The sequence below is a fragment of the Mustelus asterias genome, chromosome 27 (genome assembly GCF_964213995.1).
Source record: "Mustelus asterias chromosome 27, sMusAst1.hap1.1, whole genome shotgun sequence".
In the NCBI taxonomy this organism is placed as follows: domain Eukaryota; kingdom Metazoa; phylum Chordata; class Chondrichthyes; order Carcharhiniformes; family Triakidae; genus Mustelus; species Mustelus asterias.
The window spans coordinates 21,377,488-21,400,763 of record NC_135827.1 but is presented as its reverse complement, the minus strand read 5'-3'; the positions used below and the strand labels follow the sequence as shown (position 1 = coordinate 21,400,763).

The 23,276-nt window shown below is 39.7% G+C and overlaps 1 protein-coding gene across 1 annotated transcript in view; it reads right to left on the bottom strand.

The window, feature by feature from the left end:
- Positions 1-386: 386 nt before the first annotated feature.
- LOC144479863 (vacuolar protein sorting-associated protein 26B-like) overlaps positions 387-23,276 on the bottom strand; it is a 37,303-nt gene continuing 14,413 nt past the window's right edge. The window contains exons 2-7 of the mRNA XM_078198874.1: positions 23,010-23,166; positions 14,600-14,764; positions 9,649-9,824; positions 8,184-8,326; positions 5,451-5,561; positions 387-3,787 (exon numbers count right to left, since the gene is read on the bottom strand). Coding sequence (XP_078055000.1) covers positions 3,695-3,787; positions 5,451-5,561; positions 8,184-8,326; positions 9,649-9,824; positions 14,600-14,764; positions 23,010-23,166 — 845 coding nt within the window. The 3' untranslated portion in view covers positions 387-3,694. The remainder of the gene's footprint in view (positions 3,788-5,450; positions 5,562-8,183; positions 8,327-9,648; positions 9,825-14,599; positions 14,765-23,009; positions 23,167-23,276) is intronic.

Genomic DNA, 23,276 nt, shown 5'->3' with positions numbered 1-23,276 from the left:
CCAAGCAGCATGATTTAAAATAGAACACTAGGCAGTACAGGTGAGCATCTGTTTATTTTACTGAAATAAGTGAGGTTTATTCTTTGAGGAAATGGTCAACTTCTGCTTGGTGCTTCCCCAATAGCAGCAGTGCAGAGCAACGAAAAACACTCAAACTCAAGCCCCATGATTTTATTTCAGAGCAACTTTAAGGCTCCCGTAAGTTGCACCATTTTAGGAACCAACTTGTTTAAAAGGTGAGCCATATGGCCTAACACCACACTACCTCGGCTGAGGCCAACTGTAGAAGCAGAGATGATCAGTTTTACTGTTACTTTACTGAACCTAAAGATTTAAAAGGCAATAATAAAGCAATAAAAGGCAAAATAACATTTATGTTTGACAACTATATTTGTAAAATTCAGTTATGTCATCATTGGAAGAAAATGTACAAATCTGCCTCTCACGCTGAGGTTTCATACTTGTGAACTAGACAAGGTATTTTTTTAAATGATAGATTTTCAAATAAAACTAATTGTGCATGTACAATATTAAAAAGGAATGTTCTATCTAAAACAGTTAACTCGCCTTTTGCGCCCTTTCAAAACATTCTAGTATTTATAAGACGTACAATTTTATGTGAAGCTATTTTTCAAGCTAGCTACAGACACAAGCAGGCGAATATCCTTTCAATGATGGCAGTTTCACAAAGATGTACACAAAATTCCTTTACAGTAACTAGTTACTATAAAAAGCTAAGCTGTCACATGATTACTTTTTTCATCGTCTTGAGAGCTGTTTACTTAGTTCTCTAACTTCACTCAGGACAGAACTTCTCAAAGGCTTTGGTGAGTCTTCTCTGGTCGAGGATTAAGGAAATAGCTGATATCAGTTTGTGCTCCAAAATTTTAAACTGAAAGCAGATGAGTTTGAATGTCAAGGCAGCTCATCACTGGCCATTTGCAGTCCAATGCAAGAGCTCCTGGTCATTATTTCATTACAAAATTGAAGAATGCAACTAATTTGAACGTTGCATGTCAAGTGAAAACCCTTCATCATGATCGTCTATACTTATTTTCTATTCTGTTTTGGGGGAAAATAAAACTGTTTTCCACATTACTACATATATATTGTTTCTCATAATAAAAATCTCTACGTAAATTCACAATACATTCTGTCTTTCTCCTCCCTCTATTAATTTTTTTGTAAACCACAAAACTAAGATAGCAGTATCGTAAATGAAGTTAAGACAAGGCATTACTGACCTGGATAATTGAAAGTAAAACTATCCAGGAAAAATTACAATATTAATGATATTCTCTAGCACTAAGATTATCAAGGCATTTTATAATTTGCTTCAGCAAGTGCTATCTTTTCCAATGGACTCAATGTCTAAACATACTTTTTGAAAGTTAATTTCTAAGCACGAAAACATCCTAGAGAACAATACCTCCACATCACAGCAGCAAAATAAACAAAAAAAAGCGGTGCAGAACACATTAACTGATTACACTGAGATTGCCTTAACAGCAGACTCTCACTTAAACTTTATTTTGTGCATTAGAATTGTTCACATCTCAATAGAAAATAAAAATGTAACAAGATATCCTGGCCTATATTTTGCTGGCCAAAATGGCACATGCGGAAATAAACATATGAAAGTAGTGAGGGAATCACTGGGCATCAACTAAATTCCTCTTTCCGCCCCTTACATGGAAAGTCATTACTATCCCTTCCCAGTGCCCCTTGAGAGAGACCGGGTGGTGGCTATCTAATCATTTTCCACCTAGTACATTAAGTAGTACTGGGCAAGATTTTGTTCTTTTTCGTGGTTCACCTGCAAATATACACTGTCCCTCTGTACCTTCACCAGACAAACAAAATGCGGGGATGTGTGTTATTGGCTTCGTTGGTCAAGTATGGCTGACACATAGAAACTTGTGAATGAATGATGATCTAAGGCCTGGGCAAATGCATTCCTAATTGGTGATTGTCACCTTCATTATCACAATTCTATATGCATCATGAAATAGGACAAATTCTTAATTTAAACTAAGAGAAAATTTGAATCCAGATATAATCCATCATTCGCTCTAGAAAGATAAAAAACTAGTTTCCAAAGGTTTGTCCACTGGACATGCTTCTTGGTGTGGAGATGCCGGCGTTGGACTGGGGTAAACACAGTAAGAGTTTTAACAACACCAGGTTAAAGTCCAACAGGTTTATTTGGTGGCAAATGCCATTAGCTTTCGGAGCGCTGCTGACGAAGGAGTCATCTGACGAAGGAGCAGCGCTCCGAAAGCTAATGGCATTTGCCACCAAATAAACCTGTTGGACTTTAACCTGGTGTTGTTAAAACTCTTACCGTGCTTCTTGGCTCAGAGAATTTCAGTAATTTATGAGAAATGATGAGAAAATAAAATCATCAGGCAAGAACTGCCAATGCAATTTCGGAATGTATATCCAAGAATTCAAACTGTTGGTAATAAATTGGATTATTATTTTCAATTGAAATGACATCAAGTCTTATAATGCAACAAAAACAGGAAGACAACTGTCGTGCAAGACCAACAATCTCCAAAATTAATTATGATTCTGGCATACTGAAGTAATCAGTTTGTTAATTTTCTGCTGAAAATGCTGAAACAGAGCAAGTCCATCAAGTTAGTAAATTATCGTAGTATAATTTAGACTTCAAAATAAAACATTAATTGTTTCTTTCGTTATCAGGAAACGTATGGAGATTTTAAAAAATACTGAAAGATCTTTTTGGCAGATACTTCATTACTGAGAGACACATTCAAATATTTTCCACTTCAAATTACACCTTTATATTAAGACAAAGCCACTGGTTTGTAAATTCAGTTTGCAAACACAAAAATGTCTGAAGATAAACTAGTGATGCCTTCTGTAGAACTAGACTGACTGGCATTGAACACGAGAGGGATTTTGTCTAGAAATACAATTAAAGTATACTACAGAAAGAATGTAAAAACATTTTTCATACAAAGACTTGACTGCAGCATTAATGATATCATTCTCCCTTCCTACCCAGAAAAAGTCAAATTCCTAGCCAATTGCACACCCCCCCTCCCCAAACCATGGCTCCAAACTAGGTTAACTATTCAATCAAAGTGGCTCTATATTTAGGAATCAAGTGCTCTTCTACCGCGTCTTCCATCTTGTATAATTGATGGCTGACCTCTTTCCATGCTGTAAATTCCTACGATTCTGCGATTCAGTTAGCAAGTGACTCCCTTTTTATTCAGGGTGGCACATCACTCATTTCCTTTCTCCCGGACAGAGATGGCTAGCAATAGTCACACGCCTGATTAAGCAACATAGCTGAGTACTGATGGAACTCCTAAACCTAAATAACTGACTGAAATATCAAGTAGCCTTCGCCATTGATCTGGCAAAACAAGCAGATTATGAAGTTTGTAACTTGTACTGTTGACTGAACGTAGAGGAAACACTTACTATATTTGGAAATCTACTTGGGATTAATGTATCTATTATTTTAGTAGTTTATTCAATCACACATTTTCATAATTATAAAGATCCCTTCATTAAAGGAAAGAATGGAAACACGAATGGAACACCATCCCATATTTAACAAGATATGGTTACTAACAAAAATAGAGAACACCACTTACAAAATCAATTATTCTTTTAGATTTAAGACGAGTACCCAATACCAATCATTAATACTGCATCATTTTTCCCGAGAGTGCTTATTTTGAGTAATGGCTTCAGACTTTCTGTCCTTTAAGAAATGCTCTGCAGGGCTACATGCTCTTTCAGACACCTTGGATTTTTAAAGTGGACAACAGTATGTTAAATATACATTTCTAAATATGCAACTTTAAATAACATGACAATAACTCAAAGAGTATCCAGAAACTAAATTCTTTTTTCAGGATAGAAAGTCAAAAGTTAACACTAAAGATTTTTTTGATGCAGTTGGAAACAGTTTCCACCTTTCCAATCTGCAACTACTTTAGCTGATTTTAAGATGGTTACTTTGAATGAAATATTATACGGTACGATGGGCAAATTTTAGGATGTTAAACACTATTACATGCTTAAATTGGAGTTCCTTGGTGTTATTCCTGCTTAAAAATAGAGCCTATTTACCACAAACACTAAAAGCACTTGCCTTGGTGTAAGATGGACATTATTACTTCAGTGGAAGTCCCACCTTCCTCAAGTATGCGTACTTCTTTCAGCCTACCCAGATCTTGCAATTATTTCATGACAAATATAACATATATTTGCCATAAACTGTCCTGCTTGGAGTAAAATGTCTGTAGCATTAAAATGGCACGTTGGAATAAGATGGTTATATGGAATGCTAACATTTGATCGCGATTTCTACAGAGGAAAATGAATGTATTGAAATTCTCTACTCATGCTATTTTTATATCATTGAAATTTTATGTATAATGCTTTTTTTCCCCCTATATGACTCCAAAACTATTTTCAGCGCAAGATGTGTGATGTGATGATCTAGAATTCCCTGCCTGAAAGGGTACTGAAAGGAGATTTAATAATAACTTTCAAAAGGGAATTTGATAAATACTTGAATGAGAGAAGACAGCAGGGCAATGGGGAAGGAGCAGGGGATTGGGGCTAATTAAATAGCTCTTTTAAAGAGCCAGCATAGGCACAATGGGCCAAATGTTGTAAAATTCTATAATTCTATACTCTGATCTTCCTTTATGCTTAAAAAAGAATTTCCATTAATGTAATTTTTATACAAAACATATCCACCTTTCAAATGTTTAGAGAACAGATAACATTTTGGACAAATGTATAGAAACACCCAAAGACATTGCATGCATCAATAATGGAAACATTCAGATATTTTCAATTTTAAAGTACAATTGTTATATCATAATCATATCCTGTGCTAGTGTTGGGTTGGTAGGGGTGGAAAGAGACAATAATGGCTGAATTTAGTATGAGATGTGGAGTGTAGAACTGAATTCAGTGCAAATTGGGGTCGATGAGCAGATACCAATGTTTGATCAAAGCATGATTAACCCATAGTGAAAACCTTTCCAAGGAAATGGCTAATTTTTTTAAATATTAAAACAAAAACTGATAAGTTGGTAAACTAGTGCTGGATTCAGGTGTTCTTCATGAGAGGACAGAAACTGCATACGCTTGAAGAGCAATACAATAATGGAACCTGGACTCATTGAGCTTCACTTGGTATTGTATGCTCCACCACATGTGTAAAATAAAACAAATATCTGCATTAACTCAATGGTAAAACACAAAGACAGCCCTAAACATTTCAGTCCCATCGTCTCTTCTCCCAAAGAAGTCTTCTGAAGGGAATTGGGTCAACTTGAAACAAACTAATTTCTGTGCCACTGATCTTTTTTTTTGTAGGTTATGTTATTAATCTAGCTGCCTAGACTCTGACAAAAAAGGGGCTAGTTATCTGCATCCTGATTTTGTACCGATGGTTTGTTTCCAGTATTTGCCGACCCTTCATAACGTTGTGATGCGATGGCTGCCTGATGAGACATACTCTTTCGAACAATATCCCCTTTTCGCCACAAAGTGATTTCCTGTATGTATATATTAAAAAAAAACAGTGACACAAGACATACAAACAGAATGTCACCATTATTTCATGATGCTATGTTGTGCTTTCAGAGGGGGAAAAAAACAACTTTTGGAAAATATTATTGAAGAATATTAACACTATATTCAACACATGTCACTAATATTAAAGAGGTTCCATATAACATTATGCTCCGGTTTCCTCCCACAGTCCAAAGATGTGCGGGGTGGGTTGACTGGCCATGTTAAATTGACTCTAGTTGACTCAGGGAGATTAGCAGGGTAAAATGTGGAGGATTATGGGAATAAGGCCTGGGTGGGATTGTGGTCAGTACAGGCTCAATGGGCTGAATGACCTCCTTCTGTACTGTAGGGATTTGATGATTGCCTTCCCTAAAATATCCCAGCGCAACTTGGCAGAAGCTCCATTTAACAACGGAAGAAACAAAATCAGATTTACCGAAATGAAATTATGTCAACTGTCCTGAATTAAGTGCTGCTGAGATACCAGCTTGTAGTGCTGCATTTCCTATGAATAAAGATACCTCTGTTTGGTAGCTACACTACAAAATGCTTTTCACAATTCAAATTCACAGCTGCGGTCTGTTTGTCTCCTGTATACGGTTCTGGAGATACCACTGTTCCCTAGGATAATTAAATCGCTAAATCGGGATTGTGCTGATGTGATATAGAGATATTTACCATAGAAAGAAAAAACTGTTTGGAAGTTATCTCAAGGTATTAACTTCTTATAGGAAACTGATGAATGTCTCTGGGATCCAGTTTATGCTTCAGGCCATGGGCGAATTGATTCTATGCAAGAAAAAGTTGAAATACAACCTCATGAAGATAGATTATTCAGGAGGCAGTAGAGGAAAAGTTAGGTGGGTTAAGAATGTCTATTGATGACTCACGGGTAACCACTGTCACTAGAAATTGTTTTATTGCCTTAGAAGGTGTGACAACATTTATTTCTCCTGCAGATTAGTACGACTAGTGAATGATGAGGGTGTTGCATGAAATTTCTGTCTAATGGAGGGTGTATTGACAGGTATGATAAGCTTATCATACCTTTTACTTATGTTAAAATAGGCACATTTTGCAAATTACACTTAATGATAAGTTCTATAGGGTAGCAATAGAGTAGGATATTTCATGGATTACAAATGCAAATCCCTGGCTGATAAATTTCTAATAATTATCAACTGATTTGTGAACATAGCATATAATCTGCCCAGAGACAACGCCAATGTTTTCAACACTTTTTTCAGTTCCGTTTTAAGAAACAAGTATGAAAATGGCTATACCACAGCACCTTCCATTTGTAATGCAGTCTGTTGCTTGCATTTCATTTACAAAGAACCCTCCTGATAAGCAGATGGCAGAGTAATTAAAATTGCTTTGCTATCAAAAGAATCTACAAAGTGAGAGTGAGGCTAAACCTGTGAAGCAGAGCTTTGAGCCTTAAAACAAAACAGCTTGCCTTGGCTGTTTTGAAGTGTGTCTGCTTGCTGCAGATATCCCAGAGGACTGTTTCTTGGAAGCCCAAGGCTACAACAGTCTTAAAGAACCACAACCCAAAAGCATCGGCAATCACTCTATAGCTTAAATCACACAAGTCGTTTAAGGTTGAACCGATTTTCTTTCTTAGTCTTAATCCATTTAAGAATGCAAAAATTGTATACCTTGAAACATTGGTTTGGAAAAAGGTTATTTTGTATATTCAGCAGGTTAATTTTGGATTGCTTATGAAACTTTTATTCACTGTCAATTCACAAAGCATTGTAATGGTGATACACGTGGGATGAAATTATTGTTTTTAGTGGAGCTTTATCCATTCTGAATCTTGTCTGAATCTAAATCAAACATCATGTTCACACTACATAATGGCCTTCAAAAATTTATTTATATATTAAAGCAGATTAACAGCAGGAAGCTGAAATGACAGCCAGGAAATATGGGTGTTATTTAGATTTACTGGTGAGTGCCTCTTGTCTTTCCTGTTTAAGATACTCGGGCTTGGAGGGCCGAAGGGCCTGTTCCTGTGCTGTACCTTGTTATATTGTGCTGGTTTCAGTTAGATTCACAAGTGTAGCACCTCCAACTCTGCGAGGGAAGTGGATTTATGGGAAAAGAATGTTATAAAAACTGTGTGCAGCAACATCTGTGGAGATTTTTTTTTAATACATTTGTGTCCAAAGTAGCTTCACCTTGTAGATGAAATATAGTAGGTGCAAATAAAACTATTGAGTACTGATCAAGAGGTATAGAACACTACAATTGTGCTAATTCTGTAGAAGTCATAAGCTGGGGATTTTCTGCTCCAGTGAATACCTGCCCGAAGTCAACGAACCTAAGGCTGGTCCGTCAAATTTTCTGTCCTGCCCACGGCAATTCCTGCCATAGACGGGATCAGAAAATCCTGACCATTGTTTTTAACTACAGCTGCTGAGACTGTGACAAGAGGAGGCAAAACGGCTCCTTCCCATCCAGAAACCCACCTCTTCAGAGTATCTGAAACTGGTTTTAAAGTGGCAAACCAGTTAAATTATGGATTAATTCGGCAACATTTACCAATATAAACTGGGTGTGTTCATTACTCAATGACTACATTAACTAGTACTTACCTGCTGTTTGAAATATCTCCTTTCCTCCTCATCAATAAGAACAAGATTGAGGTAGTATCGTACAGAGAACTTCTTGTTGATATCCCTCATACTTGGAGTCAACTCATATCCAGCCAGAAAAAGCCTGATGGGGATGGACTCACCTAACAAAAAAAACACATTTAAAAACTCTCGACAAATTGATTATAACTTTTTTTTAAAAACAGTATAATAAAAAGGAGCAAGAGATGTTTTAGCCCCAATCCTCATTACTATTGGAAATGCAGCTTTTCTGGTTTTGGTCCAACGCGATACAACTCGTGCCTGTTACTTGTTGAACTAGCAGTGAATCCGATTACAATGCTCTCCACTGTTTGATGCAATATTGTAACATCGTACTTGATTGGATCAGTAGAATATAAGTGATTCAAAGTACCACTACAGCGTGCTACAAAGTGGGTAGATGTGGATTTACAAACTTCACTTTCCACATTTATGAACACAGGAAATTTTAAGGGCAGCTGACCTCACAGCCCAACCCTTTACAATTGATCTAGCCATATCTATCTGCCTGCGCTTATTGGAAGCAGCACTGAAGCTACAAGTACACATTTTATCAAGACGGTGATTAATACTGGGTGCAGGTCAATGGACAGTAATGGTATTTCAGCACCTCACCCAAATGCCATCCTTTCTCAGAGAATCCGAACAGTAAACGTTGTCCTTTCCAGACATCCACACTTCTAACAGGCAGTAGTGAGGACCTTTTAGTGGAGGAAGAGTCCTGCCTGGTTTCCCTCCTGGGGAGAAAATTTCCCCACCAAAGTGCTTTGTGCACCAAGGCTGGGCAGTAAATGCTGATTTTGCCAGTACTGCCCAAATCCCTAAAATGAATAAGGCAACCTTATATTAAACTGCATCTGCCAACTGCCTATCCATCACCCAAATTCCTCACACATCTCACAAAGCTCAAGTGCATCCTTGTTAACCTTACCATTTATGTGTCGCCTGCAAATACCGGAATGAAGCTAACCTCTTTCATATTATTTCTGAAAATGTTGATGCATACCAGGCCCAACACTGAGTCCCACTGAACTCCACTCATCAGACCTCCAATTTAGAATGTGACCCATTCACACCCTGACTACAATGACCATAATCAGGCTTCGTAGCTACAATCCAATTTGGATTCCTTCAGACCTGTGAAATACAAGTTTAAAGACACTTTTGAGCTATTCTTTCAGTGGTTACTTGCTGTTGGTGAGGACTGAAATCTTAAAAAGAGTAAAAGACTTGAGGAATTTTTAAAAAAAAATTAATATCCGACATTTTGTAATGGAGTTATTCTGGTGGTTTTAGTACACATCGGCCAAACTTAATGCAATTTGGTACAAAGACGAGACAACTGCTAAAGCAAATTGGGCAGAAAGACAAGTTTTGTTGTTGTGGAGAAAGCACAAATACATTTTTCTCAAGCGCTTTTCACCTCGGACTGGGGCTCCATCCATTATTTCATACTTTGCTATTGTGTCATTTTCATGAAACACATTTGGTCCAGTTCCTGTAGTTTCCCTTTTTATGATGTCAATCTCCATATGCTTGATCTTGATTCGAACCAGTAAGAAATAGATCTTTCCCACAATTACATCCTTCAAATGGTACCTAGAATTAGAAGAGACACCAGGACTTGTACAATCACATGGCTGTTTACACGGCTGATTTCAATTTACTTTGCCGACTTCAAAATATTATGTCCGCTCTCAAACTAAAATTTGATAGAAAAATAAATTGCAGGAGACAAAGAAATATATGAAACCAGGAAATAATTTTCACGTAGCATCCTCTGAACCAAAATGTAAAACAAGGAGGAACAGAAATGGTGCTGCAATTCTCAACAATTTAAACAGTGCAAGACGTGGCAGCTTTCAGAGTACACACACGCACAATTTCTTCCTCAACATGGTTGTTAAGAATTTGAGTGCACTTATAAAATTATAGAATTGGAACATCGCAAGAGCATCTTTTGGTTTATTAGTGCTGCTGTCATCAGAAGTGGAATCTCAATAGACTGAACTCCTTTTAAATGTATGATTTGCTTAATTATTTTAAGCTTTTAAAAAGTTTCATAATTATATCTTCTAAAGAAGGGACTAGATGGTACTGGACTAAACACTAACCTTTGGGACCTTAGTTCAAATCCTGCCTGAACTGCTTGATGAACATCCCTATTATCAGTTGCAAAACCGTGGGTTAATATGCCAAGACAAAGCATTCTAATGTAAGGTGCTCAAAAGCATGGAGACCTGGCACAATTTAACAATGGATTACCTCTTATATCTCATGCACAAGTGTGCATGTTCATCATAAAGATACCTTTATATCAAACCGTAAATATTACTCTCTGGGCAGTAGTGTTGTTTTAGTCCTTCACTTTGATATTTCGCACAAGTAAACCTAAAAAGTAATTGCATACGTGCAAAACGATCAACCAACCTCATGATATCGCTGGAGTGCTGCAAGTAGAGGCAGCACTCCCGCGATATCATGAGAATACTCAACATCAAACGGGAGAGCAGATCCTCATGCAGCATCATCATATGGGAGCCACCAATACTGGTCGATTAAAAAGGGATATTTTACAAATTTTAATGTTTGAAGAATTTAAAAGAAATTGCAGTAACAGCAAAGTCCATAGAATAAACATAATATTGCACCAGTGCCAACACAATCAGTATTTAATTTGCTAGAACATAGTTCTTGCGAATTTTCCCCTGTGAAATACACTAGCGTCTATTGCTAAAGATACAGTATCTCATGCACACATTTTAAAAACAGTCCTGTTTTTAAACCTCAGAAACAATGCTTTCACATCTTTTTAACTGCAAAGTTAAATCTTAGGCTACAATGCAAGTAAGTTGTCAATGCGAGCTCCAATGCAGTGAACCTAAGGAGGTTTCTTCACTTCTGCAAGACATTCAAAATGAAGAAACGTAATGTGCCTCATCTGTACGCCAGCCTACAAAATCAGCATATAGTTTCTGGCAGCACAGTTATGTTTAAAAGCTTTATAATAATGAAACAACGACCAAAATGATGTGCCATATAAAAAATTGATGAAACCATCAAGGCATGATTAAACTACTAATTTAGAAGGGAGGAAAATTCAATTGCGTACCTATTCAATAACCATCACAGCATGAATAAAGTTGACATTTTAGACTAAATTCATGGGAAGTATATTCTACCAAATTGCATCAGTTTTATACTTTGCAACTACAGGTCACGCACACTGCAGCAGGCATTTCGTACAGAACATTCCCTGTGACTCACAAATCCCACATATGTGGGTGGTTTTGACAATGCTGCTTTTTTATTATTCATCCCCAAGAAGCTATCAATGGACTCTCTTCTTGGTCTGCTGCAGCACTTGTACTGATGGCACACTCACAATGGTGTGAGGGAATTTTAGAAATTTGAGCAAGCAATGACAATATATGTGCAAATCTATGTTCGGATGGTCTGCAATGTATAAGAAACCTTGAAATTGATAGCATTCTTATGATCCTGCTGATTGGCTCTTTCTATGCTGGTGGGAGTTGCCGGCAAGTTGTGACAGCTCATTGTTCAGAAAGGATGGCGGGAATGTGGGTAATGAGACTGCTTGGTTTTGGATAGCGTTGAACTTCTTGCAAGTTGTGGCTGCATCCAGACAAGCAGTGTGCATTCCATCACATTGCTGAGTTGAGCCTTGTAGACGGTGTTTAGGTTTTGAAGGATCGGGACATGAGCCATTCATCACAGTGTATCCAGCCTCTCTGTACCTTGCTCTTGTAACCATTACGCTGATATGGCTGGTCAAATTAGGTTTCTGATCAATAATGATCCCCAGAATGTCAACAGTGGAGAACTTGGTAATATTGGTGCTTTTGAAGGTCAGGGAGGTTGTTGGGACATTACATGGCATTTACATGGTGCCATTTGCTTATCCAAACCTGGATGTTGTCCAGATTCAGATGTAGGTTTGCACAGGCTTCTTAATTTTCAAGAATTGAACGGAGCTCAACCATGGAAATCAGAAATAAAGTGACCTCATGAGAGGGGCAAGATCAGTGATGAAGCAGCTGAAGGTGGTGGTACCAGAGACACTTGCTGCAGTGATGTTTTACATCCAACGAGTGGCCTCCAAAACCATGACTACATCATGTCAAGTTTCCAGCTTGGCAGTTTTCTCCTTGACATCTATAAACGTTATTTTCATGGAGGTTCCTCAGTGCCTTGGCAACTATTCTCAGTTCTTCCCTGGTATTCAACTCTTGCATCCACTTCTGGATCAAAGCTGTGAAGAGGTTGGAAACCAACTGGTTCTGAAAGAAGCAGAACTAAGCAAGCAAGAGTAAAATATACAAATTGATAGATATCAGTAAGTTTACACATATGTTCATTTAAGCTAATAGATTAATAGAGCAGGATTTAGAACCCTTAATTATTGAAACTTTATTGAGCTGCTTCTAGTTTTGAGAATCAGGGAAATTCAACAACACCCAGTAAGCTGTGGATGAGGACGGTGAAGCTTCTTTGCTTTAGTTTGTTGTTCTTAATATCTTTTAACCTCAATTTTCTTGGAAAATATATTACTGTTGATGAACTTTCACTGCTGCTGGGCTAGACAATTTCTTACAGCTGAGGAAACACAAGTGATCTGTTCCCAAGGCCCTTTCTGCGCTGTGACTGAGGCAATAATTAGCACTTTTAAAACTTCAATTGGTGGTTTTCATCAGGCTCAGTTCAGCACCCGTGTCTAACCAAAACTGGGATCTCAGCACAGTGAAGGAGCTCGACTCCATAACTTGGTGTGCCAACATTCAAATGTCTTGAACCAGCAGTTAAGGGGATAAAAGTTTGTGTTTATAGTCTAATAAAGAAATGATTAGTATCCCTCTTTGGTTGTTTGGTCAAAGTCTAATTGGACATGAACAAAGTCTACTTCTTCTGGTAAAGTAAATATATTCAGAACTAGTGTACAAGATCTTGAAATCATATTTGTACAAGAGGCAGTATCACTTCTGTTCAGGATGTCCAGGTGCTGGCGTTGGACTAGGGTGGGCACAGTAAGAAGTCTCACAACACCAGGTTAAAGTCCAACAGGTTTATTTGGAATCACGGGCTTTCGGAGCACTGTTCCTTCATCAAGTGAGTGACTCACAGTGAAGAAGATTCACCTGACGAAGGAGCAGCGCTCCAAAAGCTCGTGATTCCAAATAAACCTGTTGGACTTTAGCCTGGTGTTGTGAGACTTCTTACTGTCCCCACTTCTATTCAGACAGATAGATTTCAATTGGGTCTTCAAGAGATTTACACCTTCCCCATTTTGTCTGTTCATTATCTAACTATGGATCGACAAAATGGAAAAGGACAAAGGGGGCAATTTTCCCTTTGGATAATGTTGTAAAATGGGTGATATTGAACTGACCACCCATGACAAGCCTCACCCAATTCTATATTCCAGTGACTTCAGTGGAAAAGGAAATTAGGCAGGGTATGCAATAGGCAGTTAATTCTATACCAGCAAAAGAAAAAATTACCCCCAAGAATCCAACTGAGAATTGGACCCCACACTTTGATGTTCCTTCAATATTGCATGGATGTACAAGTCATTTCAACCAGAGTCAAATCCACAAACAGTGAAATCCTTTTGTATGCAAAACAATTCTGAAGGGAAAAAAAGCTTGCATATATCCAGATAAGCTTATGGCTGTTGCTTGTGGGGAGTAAATTTTCCAACTGCTTAATGATTGTGTTTAAGAGCCCGATTTTAACTCTGTGGAAGTGGATGGGTCGCACCCCAAGTGTCTTATGTCATGTGCAGCAATCAATCGTGTTAGGATTTTCCACCACATATGTAGTCATGTTTCTGACCTGACCTCAACATCTATTTGAGCCATTAGCCCTGCATAGAAATCAGACATCATTAAAGGCTGATTATAAATTATATGTTAGCCCATTCCTCACAGATTGAGAGTCATGCTAGGGTATAAAGCACCAATCGAAATGTCCACTCAACATAAGAGTCAATCAGGGGTCGGGCAAAATCACCATCTTCTATTGGAGCCTGATTCTCCAATACCATCACAGCAGTCAGAACCATGGCTGCTTTCCTCCTAACTGTCCAAGGTGGCAATGTCAATGCTAGCACCAATCTGCTTGTGTTGCATCAAAACTTGAAGTCATATTTAGAGCCATGCATTAAACTGAGGTGACGGAAGTGGATTCTACATGCTCATGACTTAGAAAGAACCAGATGCTGGAAACCTTGGCTGAACAAGTTCCAGTCTTATTCCAGATCCAATCAATAACAATATACTTCCCACAGACAATTCTGGTTATATGCAGCTTTTTCTCCCAAACTACTGCCTACAACAGGATTTCACTGTACATACTTTGACTTGTTGTATTCAAATTCAATGTGCAGGCAGTCTTCAATCCCAACTTCCATTTTTATGGATGAGTTCATCTCGGGGTAGGTGCTGAGGGTGTGAACGACGATGTCCATCTCCTTTGTAATATCATTCAATCTACGGCTGATGGTTGCTCTTAGAAAGTACCTGAATTTGGAAGAAAAACAAAACTTAATGAGCTTTCTTTTGAAAGATAATTAAATTGATTTGAAATCTTTCCTCTAGTATTGATTATTACCAAACCTCCACTTACGTATGTCTGACATTTGCTACCATTTCTAAATCATTATTTTTTGTTCCATAGTAACATTACAGATATAGGCATGGCCCAATCCTAATTGGGTCTTCTCCTTAAACCATTACAGTCCTATTGGTGAGTCAGGGTGTTCTATACGGGTGCCAGCTGACAAATCAATAATTTTTATTTTACAATGAATTGATAACCTCTGGAGGTGATAATCTATTGCCATAACATTGCATTAATGTCAATTGGCAAAATCCAGTTTACCAAACCAAAGATATAACTGTTTTAATGTCATCAATGTAAATCAGAAATAGAACATAAAACATTAGACTGTTTATCTAAACTTTTTGACATGAGCGCTAATGATATTAAAACAATTATCATTACATCCATTCATTAAAGTTCCTACCTCTTCACAGGATTCTTGATTTTAGTAAAGCATTATGATAGGTATACAAAGTTTCACATGCCTAACTGTAAAAAAGTAACTAGTATGGTTACATATTTTCCCTTTCAAATCTTCAGTTGAATCAGCATTTTGTGTAACACTGAAATGAAGGACTGATGGTCACTGGCAGTGGGAGCAATGAGATAATGATTAAAAGTACCTCACAAACTAGTGAGTTGAAACACTTGAGATAGTTCTTACAGTGCTCTGGTACCAATATAATTAACAGGTCTAGTAAAACTATGTTAGTTTCAAAATAGCAGAAAACCCCCCACAAAGGATGAAAAGCCTCCCGACAAAGTTTTTGTGGAGAAAGACAATTAAATAGCTTTGAGGTGCAATTTACTCATGACCTAACTCAATGACGGAACAGGCTAGAGGGGCTGAATGGCTTGTGCCTATCCTCTGTTGTTGTTGTAAATGTTTATTATGCTTATCCAAGGAGCACTTTTCAAACCAAAATCACCTACATGAGGGCATTGAATAAAAAAAAGCAAAAAGAAAGCAAAGAGTAATCAGGCTGTAGGTACATCTCCAAACAATCCATGGCAGAACAAAAGAACAAAGAACAATGCAGCACAGGAACAGGCCCTTCGGCCCTCCAAGTCCGTGCCGCTCCCTGGTCCAAACTAGACCATTCTTTTGTATCCCTCCATTCCCACTCCGCTCATATGGCTATCTAGATAAGTCTTAAATGTTCCCAGTGTGTCCGCCTCCACCACCTTGCCTGGCAGCGCATTCCAGGCCCCCACCACCATCTGTGTAAAATATGTCCTTCTGATATCTGTGTTAAACCTTCCCCCCTTCACCTTGAACCTATGACCCCTCGTGAACGTCACCACCGACCTGGGGAAAAGCTTCCCACCGTTCACCCTATCTATGCCTTTCATAATTTTATACACCTCTATTAAGTCTCCCCTCATCCTCCGTCTTTCCAGTGAGAACAACCCCAGTTTCCTCCGGGTGCTCCGGTTTCCTCCCACAGTCCAAAGATGTGCGGGTTAGGTTGATTGGCTAAACTAAATTGCCCCTTAGTGTCCCGGGATGCGGGGATGAGCGGGTAAATATGGGGGTTAGAGGGATTAGCAGGTAAATATGTAGGGATATGGGGATAGGGCCTGGGTGGAATTGTTGTCGGTGCAGACTCGATGGGCCGAATGGCCTCTTTCTGCACTGTAGGGGTTCTATGGTTCCCAATCTCTCCTCATAACTCAGCCCCTCCATACCAGGCAACATCCTGGTAAACCTCCTCTGTACTCTCTCCAAAGCCTCCACGTCCTTCTGGTAGTGTGGCGACCAGAACTGGACGCAGTATTCCAAATGCGGCCGAACCAACGTTCTATACACCTGCAACATCAGGCCCCGTCCTATAAAGGCAAGCATGCCATATGCCTTCTTCACCACCTTCTCCACCTGTGACGTCACCTTCAAGGATCTGTGGACTTGCACACCCAGGTCCCTCTGCGTATCTACACCCTTTATGGTTCATTTATCGTATAGCTCCTCCCTACATTATTTCTACCAAAATGCATCACTTCGCATTTATCAGGATGGAAAGATATTGACGCTATTGAAAGGGTATGGTGCAGATTCACCAGAACTGATACCAGAAGTGAAATGCTATTGATACCAAGGTCAAAAAATTCCAGACTTTAGTCAATGAAACAGTGAAGGCTAAGGGGATCAAAGAGGTTTCCAAAATTCATAGAATCCCTAACAGTGCAGAAGGAGGCCATTCGGCCCATTGAGTCTGCACCGACAACAATCCCACCCAGGCCCTATCCCCATAACCTCTGCTAATCCCCCTGACACTAACACACAATTTAGCATTGCCAATCAACCTAATCTGCAATCTTTGGAGTGTGGGAAGAAACGGGAGCACCTGGAGGAAACCCACTCAGACACGGGGAGAACATGCAAACTCCACACAGACAGTGACCGAGGATGGAATTGAACCTGGGTCCCTGGTGCTGTGGGGCAGCAGTGCTAACCACTGTGCTACTGTGCCACCCTTGAAAGCCTTTCAACGTAAACAGTGAAAGATTAGCTGTGTCTTTCCACTCTGGTGAAATCCTGGTGTTATTTATTATTTTTTCACCGCGCAACAACCTATTTCGATTGGTTGGTGAATTGGTAACTAGACGACATAAATACAACATCACCTTGCAAGCAAGCATTGCAAATAATTTAGCTTAACATTTTGGCTTTCTTGGGGGCGGGAGAGCTCTAAATTTTGTTTCCTTCACTAAAATAAAAGCTGATCCTCAACAATTGCCTAGCTGATGTCTCCTGCTGCTGTTGCTTTTGTTTCAAAATTACCGTGGTGTTTAAATTAAGTGGTTTTAAACACAAAATAGGAATTTTTTTTGCAAGATATAGTTTCACATAAAATTTTTACGTAGCAACTACAAGTTACGAACAAATGATTGTATACATAAGTACTTATTTTGCAGAGTCAGTTCTCTCGTACGTTTTATCACATCATTAAATGTGCAGATAGTAATTACCTGATCAAACACAACATAAACTAATTTAATCAAATACAACAGTTTGCACAACCCCAGATAACTGTTTAAATCTATTTAAAGATATTCAAGCAGTTCCTGGAAAGCTATAGAAGTTCCAAATTAATGCTGCAGGAAGTTTTATCTGTGCAAACAAATTGCATCCCAGGTTGATGCAAGGAAAAGGGTGCCACACACACACACATCTAGTTTGGCCATATCTGAACAGAAATAAAGAGAACGCTTGTCAAAACTATACCAAAAGATGTTTACTATTACCCGAAACACTACAATAATTCATCATGTATATCTATGCAAAGCGTGTCTGACAATGGCTGGACAAGTACATATCATTTAGGCTTTTTGTAGTTTTTTTTCTGATCAGTTACTTTATACTATTTACGTGCATTTGTTTCTCTAACTAAAAGTTCAGTTCCAATAACTTCTTATGAATACAGATGGCTGTCTCCTGACATTGTTCACATTTTCTGGGATATGATAAACTGACTGTCTCAGTATATGAGTATTAGTATGTGGCAATTGGAAATATTCAGAGCTGCTCTGAATTGGACATGGTCTATCAGGATTGAATAAATTGCAAGTAGACTGGAGGCTCAGGTTAAAAACCAACTTTATTTTTCAAAACATGAGATGCTTCCAAATTTGTAATGAAGTGGAACAGCGCGATTAAACAACACCTCAATTTTAAAATTCTCATCATTATTTGCAAAGCCCACCATGGCCGTGTCCCTCCCCATCGCTGAAATAGAGTCCTACATTCTCTGAGATAGCTGTGCTCCTCCAGTTCTGGCTTCGTGAGTATCCCGGATTTACTTGTTTCACCATTGGAGATAGTCCCTCAGCTGCTTTGGCCCTAGAACTCTGGGATTTCCTCCTTAAATTTATATGCCTCTCTACCTTACCTGCCTCTTTTACGACACCTATTTCTTTGACCAAGCTTTGCTTACCTGCCCCAATATTGCCGTGTGGCTGGTGTCATATTTTGTTTTACAATATCTCTGTGAAGTGCTTTGGGGCATTTTATTAAATTGAAGACACCATACAAATACAAGTTATTTGGTGTTCCAAACAAATGCCTTTCGCACGTTTGGCAGTGTGGTGGTTATGGTACTGAACTTAAAACCCAGAGGTCCTGAATTCAAATGCCACCATAGTAAATTGAAAATTGAACTCAGTAAATTCGGCAATCTGTGGGCATATTATCCTGTCAATTTCTGGACGTGGTATTCTTTTTCTTTCACATTCATGGTAATTATTTAAAAATATGAATTGTATAGAGTATTTTTTGTTTGTACTGGAGGAGCACATTTGCACATTCCTTTGATACTGGTGCGTGTGACAAAATTCATTCAGCAATTGGGCAGAAAAAAAATCGGGGGAACATTGGAAGCAACAGCGTTTGAAAAGCAAACATTTTCAATGAAGATAAAAGGCAACGACGAATAAAAGGAGGAAAATGAGAGAAATGCTCATGGATGTATAGTAGGGAGTTGCAAAGTGATGGCTAGGAACACCACATCGCTTTCTCAAGTCAATCAGTTAAATATGAACAAAGGTTTTTACCACAGTGCCATTTAGATGGGATGGTTCAGCCGGGAGAAATTAATTTGCTCCATTAAATAAGTGAATCAGAAAGAAGCTACGTGCACGTAAGCTTTTTAAAATGTTACCAGAAAATTTACCCTGGTCTTACACACAGTTTGATGTAGGGAATGGTCAGTGGATTTGTTGCAATGTCTCTTGGCCAGTTACAATTACGTCTCTGGAGCGTGGAACAGTAATTTTTGAATTTTTTAAAAATTAAAACATAAATTGCAGGTTTTACCTTTACCAGAGAATATTCAAACTCCAAGAATGTTGTCAAATTTGCTAAAGGTGAATGAGGATGTATAACTGATGCTTAACAAATCTAGTAACTTCAGAGCACCGATCAAAACAAATAGAACACTGAACCATTCTAATCCATACAGTGCAAATCTAAGTCAGCCATGCTAAATCTGGGCGGCACGGTAGCACAGTGGTTAGCACTGCTGCTTCACAGCTCCAGGGTCCCGGGTTCGATGCTCGGGTCACTGTCTGTGTGGAGTTTGCACATTCTCCTCGTGTCTGCGTGGGTTTCCTCCGGGTGCTCCGGTTTCCTCCCACAGTCCAAAGATGTGTGGGTTAGGTTGATTGGCCAGGTTAAAAATTGCCCCTTAGAATTCTAAAATGCATAGGTTAGAGGGATTAGCGGGTAAAATATGTGGGGGTAGGGCTGGGTGGGATTGTGGTCGGTGCAGACTCGATGGGCCAAATGGCCTCCTTCTGCACTGTAGGGTTTCTATGATTTCTATGATTTCTGTGCTGTGCTCAAGTTAGATCCCAGTTTCAGGATTGGATACAGTTTCTAACTACTGAGACACAGGGAGCTATTCGAGCCTTGGAGTGCAGGATGAATGAAGCCACCAGAGTGAGCGTGGTTTCAAAAATCTGGCCCCTGATGAAAGCCCAGAGACACAAGCACAATCCAGTTGTCAAATTTGGTCTCAAAGAGAAATACAGTGTTTATGCTCGTAAAGAGCATAGTAAGTATAAACTGGGAGCATGAATTCCAAACTAAACCATGAAAGTAGATGAGGGATATAGGAAGAGAAGTAGGTCATTAGCCCCATGAGCATATTCCACCATTCAATTTGCTACCCCTTCCCTGGCTCAGGTCTGTAACATCCTTATTGCACAAATGTCTATTATCACAGTTTTGACATTTTCCATCAACCTAGCCTCATCAGCTTTCTTGGGGGAAGACAGTTCCAGATTTCCACTGTCCTTTGTATGAAGAAGTGCTTTCCAACATTACCCAAAGTTTGATTCTAAGGATACGCTTCCTTGTTCTGGGCTCTCCCACCAGAGGAGATGGTTTAGAACATAGAACATAGAACATAGAAAGCCACAGCACAAACAGGCCCTTCGGCCCACAAGTTGCGCCGATCACATCCCCACCTCTAGGCCTATCTATAGCCCTCAATCCCATTAAATCCCATGTACTCATCCAGAAGTCTCTTAAAAGACCCCAACGAGTTTGCCTCCACCACCACCGACGTCAGCCGATTCCACTCACCCACCACCCTCTGAGTGAAAAACTTACCCCTGACATCCCCCCTGTACCTACCCCCCAGCACCTTAAACCTGTGTCCTCTCGTAGCAACCATTTCAGCCCTTGGAAATAGCCTCTGAGAGTCCACCCTATCCAGACCCCTCAACATCTTGTAAACCTCTATCAGGTCACCTCTCATCCTTCGTCTCTCCAGGGAGAAGAGACCAAGCTCCCTCAACCTATCCTCATAAGGCATGCCCCCCAATCCAGGCAACATCCTTGTAAATCTCCTCTGCACCCTTTCAATGGCTTCAACATCTTTCCTGTAATGAGGTGACCAGAACTGCGCGCAGTACTCCAAGTGGGGTCTAACCAGGGTCCTATAAAGCTGCAGCATTATCTCCCGACTCCTAAACTCAATCCCTCGATTAATGAAGGCTAGTACGCCATACGCCTTCTTGACCGCATCCTCCACCTGCGAGGCCGATTTAAGAGTCCTATGGACCCGGACCCCAAGGTCCTTCTGATCCTCTACACTGCTAAGAATGGTACCCTTCATTTTATACTGCTGCTCCATCCCATTGGATCTGCCAAAATGGATCACTACACACTTATCCGGGTTGAAGTCCATCTGCCACTTCTCCGCCCAGTCTTGCATTCTATCTATGTCTCGCTGCAACTTCTGACATCCCTCCAAACTATCCACAACACCACCTACCTTGGTGTCGTCAGCAAACTTACCAACCCATCCCTCCACTTCCTCATCCAGGTCATTTATGAAAATGACAAACAGCAAGGGTCCCAGAACAGATCCCTGGGGCACTCCACTGGTCACTGACCTCCATGCAGAGAAAGACCCCTCCACAGCCACTCTCTGCCTTCTGCAGGCAAGCCAGTTCTGGATCCACAAGGCAACAGCCCCTTGGATCCCATGCCCTCTCACTTTCTCAAGAAGTCTTGCATGGGGGACCTTATCGAACGCTTTGCTGAAGTCCATATAGACCACATCCACCGCTCTTCCTTCGTCAATGTGCTTGGTCACATTTTCAAAGAACTCAACCAGGCTCGTAAGGCACGACCTGCCCCTGACAAAGCCGTGCTGACTACTTTTGATCATACTAAACTTCTCTAGATGATCATAAATCCTGTCTCTCAGGATCCTCTCCATCAACTTACCAACCACTGAGGTTAGACTCACCGGTCGGTAATTTCCCGGGCTGTCCCTGTTCCCTTTCTTGAATATAGGGACCACATCCGCAATCCTCCAATCCTCCGGAACCTCTCCCGTCTCCATCGACGATGCAAAGATCATCGCCAAAGGCTCCGCAATCTCCTCCCTCGCCTCCCACAGTAACCTGGGGTACATCCCATCCGGTCCCGGCGACTTACCAACCTTGATGCCATTCAATAGTTCCAACACATCCTCTTTCTTTATGTCCACATGCTCGATCCTTTCTGTCCTCCGCAATCCAGCAGTACAACCACCCAGATCCCTTTCCACCGTGAATACCGAGGTAAAGTATTCATTAAGCAGCTCCGCCATTTCTAACGGTTCCGCACAAACTTTTCCCCCTTCACCTTTTAAGGGTCCTATGCCTTCACATCTCATCCTTTTACTCTTGACATATTTGTAGAAAGCCTTGGGATTCTCCTTAATCTTTCTCTCTGTCAAACCCTTTAATCAGTTGAGACACTTTATAATTAAATCACCCTTTCATTTTCTACTGCCTAGGGAATACAACCCTAGTCATTGTGACCTACCCTCATAATTTAACCCTTATGGCTCCAGAGACTGGTCTAAATTGGTAAAATGCAAATTAAGGACGGATGCCAGTTAGGCTTTTTAAAAAATAACAGAGTAATTAACATGTAGAATGGGATCCCCTCATGTCTTGGAAGCAAAAAATATTCAAATCATTTAAATTAGCATTAGCTGCAGTGGGGGCTTATTTCTGGATGGATGAGTGAAAATCAGGGAGCTGGGATGGGTAAATAGACTTTATCATTCAAATCTATCGTGATCTTTAATGCACGATGCTTTTTAGTGCCGGTTTACATTCTGCAGAGACATCACAAGCGGAGAAGTTTGAGGCAGGACTTACCGTAACTTCACATTCTGGCCAGTGTACGATTCATAAGGCTTTTCTACATGTGTAAACTCAAAGTCAAATGTCTGGGACTGTGTCATCTCACCAGGTCGGGCCAGGTCTTTTACCAGAGACACAAACTCATGGTGATTCCCTCGGTCGTAGTACAACTCTGTTAACAGAAAGCACAACAACTTCAGTTATATATCCTACAAACAAAATCTTTCCTCTCCAATTGTGGTGCGCGTCTCCTAAAGTCAGTAATGTTATGCCATGAAGATT